General features: G+C 37.6%; 2 protein-coding genes across 5 annotated transcripts in view; both read right to left on the bottom strand.

The window, feature by feature from the left end:
* The window catches only part of LOC307167596 (uncharacterized protein), a 167,727-nt gene that overhangs the window by 26,425 nt on the left and 129,926 nt on the right, over positions 1-11,376 (bottom strand). The gene's annotated exons all lie outside the window — the stretch shown is intronic.
* LOC307167593 (uncharacterized protein) overlaps positions 1-11,376 on the bottom strand; it is a 65,436-nt gene that overhangs the window by 16,577 nt on the left and 37,483 nt on the right. The window contains exons 3-5 of one of the 3 annotated variants that reach the window (XM_079886815.1): positions 5,967-6,165; positions 2,229-3,277; positions 1,944-1,991 (exon numbers count right to left, since the gene is read on the bottom strand). The exons of the other annotated variants lie outside the window; for them this stretch is intronic. Of the exons in view, the coding sequence (XP_079742941.1) occupies positions 2,259-3,277; positions 5,967-6,051 (1,104 nt within the window). The 5' untranslated portion in view covers positions 6,052-6,165 and the 3' untranslated portion in view covers positions 1,944-1,991; positions 2,229-2,258. Of the gene's footprint in view, positions 1-1,943; positions 1,992-2,228; positions 3,278-5,966; positions 6,166-11,376 lie in introns of those variants that run through there. 3 annotated transcript variants of the gene reach the window in all.

Below are 11,376 nucleotides of genomic sequence, written 5' to 3' on the forward strand. Positions count from 1 at the left end.
AAGTGATCAATGTGAAAGAAAAAGTGCACTTTTACCTTTAACAAACATAAATTAGCTCGTGCTTTGAATAAAAAAAAAGCAGAGCAAAATAATATAATAAAAAAATACTGCATTCAGGATACAAAGTGCAATGTTATTTACTCATCCACTATTGAGAGATTCTTGTGCAAAAAGATGAGTCTATCAACACTGTCTGGTGCAAGGCGAGACCGGTTGGCACTAACGATGTCCCCAGCAGTGGAGAAAATTCTCAACTTTTCAGAATGCCGCAAGCGCACCGTAGGTCACGTGACAAGAACCAACCAGAGCGCAGCTGATGGTTGCTTTAGCAACGACAGACGCCTCCGGAGCGCAACCGCCCTAGCGCTTTGGAAAAAGGAGAACGCGGCGCGCCTAGCGTTTTCTACGCGTTTTTAGGCGCGATATGTGAACGGCGCCTAAAGCAAAAACTAAAAGGATCAGCGCGAACTCAATGGCAAAACCGAAGTCCCGCGGGACACGAGGGTAGATTGTCCCGTGCAGGGCTGACCGAACGGTCCGGGATTTTACCGTGTACCGTTGCATCCCTAATATATATATATATATATATATATACACACCATAGACGGTAAAAAAATATGGACGTAGTGTCCGTGACGTCACCCGTAGGTTTCTGAAGAGCATTTTTGAAGCCTAAAGTGGGCGGAGCCGGCCGTCGCCATCTTGGCCTTGCGTCACTCCCGGATAACAGAAAATGGGCAAAGAGGCGGGCGTGAGTGGAGCTGAGGAGCTCAATTAAAAGTTCCTATTTTTGCCCTTCGAAATATTATAATAGTTAAAAGACATGGCTACAAGCGAGACTGTGTATCGTGATTCTGTACTATTCTGCTAGTTGAAAATGCATTATGCAGTAACTTAATATTACTCTGAGAGAGTGTGTGTGACAGTGATTTATGTGCATAACGTTATATGTCAGTCACTCTTTTTTTATAGTCTATGGTCCGTCAGCGTGGCATCGCTCGTCAAGTTCGTAGAGAGCTTATTATTCAGTCCATTTTAAATTCTGATTTTGGCCGTCTCTCAATTGGGTTAAAGATATATTGCCTATGAAGTTCAAGTAAACGCGCTAGAAAATCCGCGCTCATTCAAAGATGTGCATTTAACGTTATTGCATGGACGGAGAAAGCGCCGACGCCTGCAGGATTTCACCTGACGGTACATAAGCGTATTATATTCTATCTGTTTCTTGAGAGCAGAACGAACGAGCCTTTATTGAAGTTTTTAAATCTGAAAACTCCAAAAAACAACGAAATTGTCAGACATCCATTAGTGCATGTTCACAGAGGAAAACAACTGAAATACAGCGCTGGTTGTTCTCTCGAACGATACTCGACGACAACGACGGAATCCAAAGCCGTGGCGAAGTAATGGGTGTTTTAAATTGTATGAAATAATCCCGAAAAAAAGCACAAAACACTGCAGAGGTGGCAAGTTCAGCAGCTAAAATTTGCTGAGGTGAAGTGACGGCTAGTAACAGCAGACAAACGGCTAGCATTGACATCAGCGGCAATCTACCTGTCACTCAAGTGGCCACACCCTTAAATGCAGAAATTTAAATATTAATCAACTAAACGGATGAGTTATAAAAAAATTCACCCCCCTCACAGTTGTCATGAAGGGCAAAATTAGCTGTATAGACCAAAGCCACAGAGAGAACCAGGCTGTAAACGTTTTTTTCTGCTGTAAAGTTGGTAATTTTAACATGGGGGAGATACAGATTTGACTCACTTCTGCAGCCAGCCTCAAGCGGCCAGTTAATGAATTGCAGTTTAACTCACTTCCGTGTTGGTTTCAAGAGAGAGACGGGGAGGTTGCCGCTTGATACACACACATGTATATGAAATAAAATTTGGATTTTATACATTACTTTATTATTCAAACAAAATCCTGTCATCCAGTATCTTCTCCCTTCCTCTGTCATCCTTTTGATTGTTTGAAATCTTTATTTCGAACTATTGAAAAGAAAGAAACACAAATGAAATATACAAACTTTTATTATTGTATAATAAAAAAAATTATACAACAAAATAAAGCAATATTTCAACATAATGCTCAACCCATCCTCATCACCAAAAATGTGTTTTAGATGGACAGATCAATACGGTACAAAGAACATAAAAACATAAACATAAAAACCCACCAAATTGGCTAGTGATTTGTCAGAGTTACCCGCCACAGGTTATTTTTACCTGCATTTGGTGAGTTGGCGGATGTTAATTTCAAACCCTGGACTTATGATATTTCTTCATGTGACTGAGAAAACTACATGAATGTCTAAAACTCTCTCCACACTGAGTACAGTGGTACGGCTTCTCTCCAGTATGAACTCGCTCATGTACTTTCAGTGTTCCCAACTGAGTGAAACTCTTGTCACAATATGAGCACTTGTAAGGTTTTTCTCCAGTATGAATTCTTTGGTGCCGTTTCAGATATTCAACTGTAGTAAAGCTCTTCCCACAGTCACAACACACATGATCTCTCACTTCATTATGTGTTTTCTGGTGCAGTTTAAAACTGTTCAGTCTTGAAAAACTCTTTCCACAGAGAGAACACACGTAAGGCTTCTCATCTGTATGAACTATCAGGTGTTGGTTTAGATGTGATGATGCAATAAAATCTTTACCACACTGATCACAGTTAAATGGTTTTTCTCTGGAATGAATACGCAGATGAATTCTGAGAGCTGATGCTTGAGAAAAGCTCTTCTCACACTGAGTACAGTAGTACGGCTTCTCTCCAGTATGAACTCGCTCATGCACTTTCAGTGTTCCCAACTGAGTGAAACTCTTGTCACAAGATGAGCACTTGTAAGGTTTTTCTCCTGTATGAATTCTTTGGTGCTGTATCAGATAATCAGCTCTAGTAAAGCTCTTCCCACACTCAAAGCACACATGATCTCTCACTCCATTATGTGTTTTCTGGTGATGTTTAAAACTGATCAGTTGTGAAAAACTCTTTCCACAGAAACACACATAAGGCCTCTCATCTGAATGAACTTTCAGGTGTTGTTTTAGATGTGATGCTTGAGAAAAACTCTTTCCACACTGAGGGCATGTATACGGTTTCTCTCCAGTGTGAATTCTCATGTGTGTGTTAAGGTCTCCTTTTTGACCGAAACTCTTTCCACACTGAGAGCAGGTGTGCCGCTTTTTGGCTTTTGTTTCTGGAATTTTAAAGTTGTGATGTTCCTCCTTAATTTTCTCCAGTTCTTGTCTTTGCTCTTTCACTTCCATTCGATCTAAAATAAATATAAAATTAGAATCAGTTAAAGTGAACCCTGATTTAACCCCTTAAACTCGAAGTGTACCGCTGCCGTGATTATGACATTTCCTAATCAAATTACTAAGCAACCATTGAATAGAACGCAACAAAATAGTTATTTTAAAGCTTAGAATCTTTTCAACTTTTTAATGCATCCAATCAATTCGATCAACTCTTAACAAGTGCAGAGTAGTCCCTCTAAAACGGAGTGTACCTAGCTGCGAAAAAATTCAGTCATATTTTTCAAAACTACTGCCTTTATCAACACAAAATAGATGTCATTTGAAAGCTTAGAGTCTAAACTTTACAATGAATGTAGCCAATTTAATTAACTCTAAGTAGTGCTGAGTTATTTGCTGATAAATAGAATTTATTTTTTTTCATAATCTATCAAATACTTTTTTGTACAATGTACTGCATTGTGTCAAAAACATCATACAGCTCATGAAACATTCACAGATCGTTGAAAATGGAACAAAAATGTTCACAGCATATTATTACAATTAAAATGAGCCCAAAATGAACATAATCTATTGCATTGATCACAAGATATTCCTCATGAAGGAACAATTTTAATATGAAACAAAAAGGCTATCTTGGTTCCAAATGCTGTAACTTTTGTTTACTTTATGCAATCACCAGATAATCCACATAATAATGTCATTCTATATAGATCAGTGTCTGTAACTCAAAAAACATAATATTGTCTGATCCGTTGCCCCACTAATAAATATTATGGTCTCAACCGCGAGTTTTGTGATCTGTTGTCCCCCCTACTAAATATTATGGTAAGTGCATTATGAAAGACAATCAAGGAAAGTTATTTAGATGCAAATTAAGGCTATGTCTGGTTAAACAGTTATTGTGTGATTTCGTTTATTGTGCTTTGTCAACTTGAAGCATGAATTTGAGAAAGAAAATCATTTTTGGAAGAAAATGCACCACATACTTTTGTCAATGATATAAGTTATAGCTAAAAGATTTCAGTTTACCCTGCCTAATTGTAGTTGAAAAGTCAAATTAAGCTTGATTAATGATATAGTGACTGATCAAATAAACTACAGCATCGGGAATATAACTCCCATGTGTTTTGCAGCATTTAAAATTTTAGTCATTGTGTTATGCGAAAAAACACACATAAGAAATTATTGCTGACAGCACTTTTTTCTTTCACACAAAAACACAACAGTAAGTGTCTTTCAATGCTTTTAAACACTTGATTCCCCTGATGTGTGAACACCGGTAAGCATTAGCCTCGATAGAGACGTAGATAGTAGTCGTGTCTCCTTCATTGCGTATTTTTATATTTTGAATATATCCCTCCACTGCACTCTGTAACCCCTTTTGCCTCGATCTGGAGGATATCGGAGGTATTGCTCCAAAAAAGGTCACTGACACGCACGGGTATACCTCTTTCCGTCATGGCAATCTGTCGCGCTGGTCGTGTTTGACCATTTGTTTGTCGGACGTAGCAACAGTAACTAAGGGGGGCGGGGCTCGGCGAAAGGTCAATTGGGACATTTACAACAGAAGAGGTCATTTGCAAGTACTCCGTTCTTGTTCATTTTCATAAATCATGTTTTTTATTATTGTGCCTCCAAGTAATATCAATCAAACTGCAGCTAAAAAATACAATTGAAAGCTTTAATATGTTTATGTTTAATAAGTTTTTTTAAATTTTTTTAGCAGAGCAGATACATTCACATTTGATCTTTCTGAGTCAAACAAAACCAAGTAATTGCTATGATATACAATACAACACTCGGTTAATCTTTGTAACGTTAATCTCCTCATGTGACATAGACGCCTGACAAAAATTATTGTTGTGATAACGTACATGCAATACAGGGAGCTTTCCCCTCACCACTAAACGAGCATGTAAGGTTCCGTGAAAATGTTTCAGCTTTTATTTTACTTTTACGCCCCGAAGAAGATATCACAGGTTCATCAAGCTCATTGAAATGATCCATCCTCGATCACTTTTAGTCAGCTTTGACGAAACTCCTCTTAGCCAGCGCGTCTTTTCAAAGTGACATCTGACCTGAATACTGCGCGCTGAAAACGGACTTATCGTGTTGTGTTCACTAACAAGGGTGCGACTGCTTGTCTGTTTCTGCTGTAAAACATGAACTCGCGATGCCTTGACAGCGGACAATACCGGCTTTTGTGAAAAAAAACTTGTTTAGGGTTCAGTCAGTCTTGTCAGGCATCTATTTCAGATGAGGAGATTAATGTTATAAAGACACACCGGCAGAAAGTATGGTTGTTGAGTAAATGAAAACGTGTGCTTTGGCGGAAGTATGTTACATGAGAATGTGGAGTGTCAAAATAAAGGTGTATATCGATATTTTACGTGTGGAATCGATGCATCGTATCGTTAGACGTTATATCGATGCATCGATCCATATCGATGTATCGTTACACCCCTAACAGAGATCAAGTATCAGACCTTTGATGTGCCAAAGTTTAGTTCTGACATTCTCTTGTTAATATGATCAAAATGAGTTTGACAACTGTTATAGCTTACAAGATTATGATTAAAAGTACATAAAAGATGGCGATTAAAATTATAAAAGCATTTCTATAGAATTTTTCATTCATATACTGATTATTATTTCACAGCTACCAAAGCAAACAACAATGAAGAATCAAGAATGGATACCAACCTATTTGTTCCTCAGTATCTTCATGTTTTATTCTGGATGGTTCTGGATCACTCATGTCTTCAATCTCCTCTTTAATAAACTCCATCTTTAACAGTCACACAGATTTCAGCTGCTACTCCTGGAGTTTGTCCTCCTCTTGTAGGATGATGGGAATATTCCCAGTATTTACTGGTGAATTGTTGTGGGATGGACACCAGATCTGCCAAATTCAAAGAGAAGTTACTGAATTACTTTACTTACATTTAAATGAATTGAACATGTCTTTTTCTGATATAAATATATGGATGCAGTTCCATTTAAAAAAGGTTTGTTTAATGCTTGTCCAAAGTCTGAGAGAAATAACAAGACCACCATGTTTAACTGAGCTGCTGAAAAGCCTCTTTGTCTCCATCCCATTTAGATTAATAGTGTTGTGTATTATGTTAAACTTAACATGTAAATAAAATGTTAAAATTATCTATATCATAATTAACAAACTATAAATAACAGTGATTGACCAATCAGAACTCAATATTGTAATGTGCTGCACACAGTTACGCCAGAGCTCTGATTCAAACAATCTTTTGTAATTTTTCGTGCTTGTTCAAAATGGTCAGGAGAACGTTTCAAGTGCATCTATTGACATTCTTTTAAAAGAAGAGAACAGAAAGTATGATATTTCTTTGATTAGTGTTTAAGTGCACTATAGCAGCTTGAGTGCTTATGTCGAACAGTCTTTGTTAGCTTTGGCTTGAATGGATGGTTTATGCCGATTTAAACAGTGGAGTATGAACAGAACTCATAGTTTTTATTTTGTTTGTTTTTTATTAAAATAAATGGCTACATTCCCTTAAAATAATTCACTTTGACAACGATCCCTTACAGAATCAATGCACTTTAGCTGTGTTCGTTATTATTTCTAATGTGTCAGGGAAATGCACACTCTAAAAAATGCTATGTTGGCTTTAATTAACTTTTTTATGTCAACAGGTTCCACATAACTAGGTTACATTGGATTTATGTAACATTATTTATTTCAATTAAGTTACTTAGGCTACTTAAAGGTTAATCCAATGCTGTTTAGTTGAATAAGGTTAACAGTCTTAATTTTGTCCAAAACAATTAAGTTAATTAAGTTCAATTAGCACATGTAGGTGCCAGACATGATGCACAATTTTAGATTTTTGATATTTAATAAACTGTCAAATCAAGTGTAGGCCAACATATTGCTATTTTTTCAGCATCACATGAGCTCATATTTATTTTAATATCAACTATCTAAAAAGTGTGCATCATGACACCTACATGAACACTTTACAGTTGGTTTTATGACTGTAAGTCATTCTCTTCAAATGCTATTGAAGTTAGAAACGTGTGTACCAATGTCGTATACTTTAGAGACGGTCCTTAAATGTGCGACTATCCAGTGTCAGGCGAACTTATAACAGTACTTCACTGGGAATCGCTTAGCGTGAAACTTTGCGCGTTACGTTCATATCCTGGTCCATCTGCTTGCCTGTAGCCTATTAATATAGCCTACATCCCCAATAAGGTGGGAGTTTGGTCTTTTATATCACTGTATTTTGTCCATTGAGTTACTCTGAGTGTCCTGAGACCGCAGGGGAATCCCGGAGAGTGATGTATTGAGGGAATCCCCAGCACAGCGCCGCAATATAAAGTTAAGAAAACTAAACAACCGAGAGAAATATATGTCTACTACCTCAGATTTAACGTTTGATCTGTACATCAGCTTCGGGGAATAACATAATCTCGGTCACGACAGAGAAAGCTGTGCAAAACTTACATGTACAAAGTAACTATAGCTGTGTTTCCATTACCCTTCAAATTGCGCAAATTGAAATTGCGAATTGAAAATACGCCCAATGGAAACATATCAATTTCGCAAAAACTCCCATTTATGGCAAAAAAGTTTTTACGCTTGCATGAGGTGGTTTTTCAGGCAATTCGAAAAAGAAATATTTCGCAAAAGTGCAATGGAAACATTTTTTGCGCATATGCAGGTCACCTGACGTAGATGACACGGTATATTTGGACATAATACGAGACAGAGTTCTTTATTAAATTCATATAAGACAAAAGAATTACAGGAATAATGGATTCTAAACCTCAAATAAATGCCACAATCAAGACCTCGAAGCAGAAATGAGGGAGAAACACACAGAAACAACTCATATGTGCCGCTCACAAGTTTAATAAGTATCGTTCCTTACCATTAAAGCTTGGAAAACACATCTCTTATTTGATTAATAATAATGGCTAGTGCAGTGACTGGGATATAGTACATAAACCTACCAACGTCCGTTGCCATGGTTTTTGGAGTGATTTTACTTATCGCGAGAGGAAAAATTAAGTTTTAGTCGCATAACATCGGTTAATGGAAACGCCGTCATTTCGCAATAGTTTTTTGTCGACATTTAGAAAGAAAAAAAATTCGCAAAAGTTTTGCACAAATCTGTAATGGAAACGCACCTAGTGATGACTTCAACACAGCTTTTGTGTCTTTATCAGCTTTTCCATATAATAATAATCACAATCCATCGCCCTGATAATAATCACAAATAGCCCACTGCTTGCTCCATTTCTGTAATTCAACTAATGAATGAGTCCCTCACCCATTGCTCTATCTATAGTTTTCTTCGTCAACAGCCGCTTGGACCCCCTGCTGGTGAGGCCGACTAACAGCTATGGAGATCATCAATCGGCAATCTACTGATATTCCTGCCGTTCCCGGATGTCAAATGTTGAATTTTCTGTCGAATTTGAACTGTTTTCTTTCGTTTTGAATTGTTCTGTTTAAAAGTAGACATGTCTGTGAGGCAAGTATAACCTTATACGCTATACGCTGCATTTTCTAAGAATTTCTATTTCAAGTTTTGACTGCAAATGTCAGTCCATATTAACGCTGGAATTGCCCAATTTTAAAGTATTTATTTTGTGGTGTAGGTCTATGTATTTTATAATGTTAACTTCAAATAATACTAATAGTAATTTAAAGATGTGGTAGCATTGGATCTGGACGGGAAGGATAACATGAGAGTTAGAAGGGGTGTGTCGTGATTCTGCCTTCTCACACAGCGACACAGGTTCGTGGACAGGTTCGTGGTATTTTTTAAAATGGATACTGGATTAAAGATGGAGCCACGACAGTGAGGAACAAGTGAGGACCAGGCCTGGACTTTCATGTTATGCCGGGTCCTTTCTCCTCCTTCCCATAACAACATATTTTGTTGCTGGCGAAACCCGGGCAGTCGTTGAGCCAGTGACTCTGTGACTGTGACACAGTGACTCCAGTCGTCCATGAGGGGCTGCCACCTTTACTTTCGTTTATTGTTTGTTTTATTATTAAAGTGTTTGAATGTTCGCCGGTTCCTGCCTCCTTCTTCATCACGGGTTTAGGCAGCAACAAAGTATGTTGTTATGGGAAGGTCCTTGGCCCTATATAAAGCATAAATAACATAAAGCTCATTAAAACAATGGGGCAGGAACGTCTAAGTGGTCTTGCTGTCATCAGCATCAATGGTGAAGTGGCTCAGAAGCTGTCATGATGACCTAATTAGTGATTTTGCAGCGAGGAAATGCAGACGTGTGCCTCTATAGAGCCTCCCAAAACTGGTGGAAATGCTTGATCCATACAGAATAGCATTATGGCTCTCTCAAAATGTATGTCTTTGCTTTATTTTGATAGAATTCGGTCTAAGAAGATTTTGCACTTAACTTGAATGTGTGTTTTAGCTGTTCTACATAGCCTACTGTGCTTACAAAGTAAGTAAAGTTGTGACTTTTCGTCCTCTAAATCTTTGTTTATTTAAGAAGATTCTTGTTTGTACTTATTGATGATTATTTAATGTAATTTGTTCAAAGTGACATTGAATTTGGGAAAGACATGTCTGGTTTATTTTGATACAATTCTGTTTACTGAAGAAAAGTTTGCACTTTCAAATGTGTAGTGTGTGTTGGCTATAATATGTTTACAAAGTCAGCAAAGCTGTGAAGATTTTACTTTCTTTATTGTTCTTAAGTATTGGGTACTGTGATGCTGCTTTTGTGTTATTGGTATTGAGTTATGTTTGGTAATAAAAAGTTAAACGGGCAAAAACAAACGTTTTTTTCTTTTTTCTTAAGGTCTACAACAGCGTTCCTAGTAGCCTAAAAACTGTTCGTCTGGAGCCCTAAACAGAGTCTGTGAAAACACTCCACCAACATATTATTACACTCTAATAATAATAAACCAGGACACACAAAGCATTTCATTACATTGGCATATAAACACACAAACTCGAGGAGCTGGTTAATGTTAAACTCTGTAATTTTGTAACATCTCTCACCTGCAGACTGGACATATACGGCATCCGAAGAAAATATTCCACATTTTTGTTCTTCATTCACGATCGTTAACAGCGTCACTTTCAGCCTCAACTGGTGAAAGTTTCAGCTCGTCTCTTCTCCTCTCTCGCGCTTCTTCTTCTGCGCATCCTCAGTGCGCAGACTCAGAGTGTCATTTTTCTTAAAGGGGCCGCATATTCTGAAAGTCTGCAACCGACTTTATTTCAGTGTTGTGACGTATTTCCGAGAGAAACGGAATGGGTCATTCAACTGAATGGGTGACATTTGCTTGTTGTAAGTCTTCAAAATTAAAGTTTATTTTTTTTATCTTTTTTCAACATTGAATCTAATAGTGCTTTTCCATTAGCAGTACCAGTCAACTTGACTCGACTCGCCTCGTCTCGGCTCGCTTTTCGTTCCGTTTTCCTGGTCGTCATAGCGACACCGCAGGAAACTGCCGTGACTTAATCTTCTACGCGACACACACCCGCTACCCACACACATAGGACAATGGAGGAAATCGAGTGTATGCTGTTTTTGGATGTTTTTGTTTTTGCTGATTTTTATTCAGGATACTCCGTCTGGCGCGTGCAATGATGACGCAGTGAATAGTGACGATTCTCTCTGACCAATCAGCAGTCTGCCATGTTTTCACGTCACATTTTAGTATCGCCTCAGCTCGCTCAGAACCTCGCCGGAGGTGGTATGAAAAAAAGTACCTGGAAGCAGGTACAGGTACAACTTTTACACAGTGGAAAACCAAACAAAGCCGAGTCGAGTCGAGTCGAGGCGAGCTGGTACTGTGTAGTGGAAAAGCGCCATTATACCAGGGTCGGTTCTAAGGTCAGTGGATATTCAGGGCTTTAGCCCAAACTAAAATTGGGTATTTTTATTTAAAATAATTAATTAATTATGAAAGAGATTTAAGAGAATAAAGAAAAAGAAAACCTTGTATTAGTGAAATAATTGTAACTATTTGCAAATAATATTTTATTTTTAATTATGCATGCATTCTCTCTAAATGAATCAAGGAAATTATTGGATATTTTCAATTCAAATTTGATAAATAAATGTAAATAAATGGAGT

Source organism: Squalius cephalus, assembly GCF_949319135.1.
Source record: "Squalius cephalus genome assembly, chromosome: 11".
NCBI classification, from domain to species: Eukaryota; Metazoa; Chordata; class Actinopteri; order Cypriniformes; family Leuciscidae; genus Squalius; species Squalius cephalus.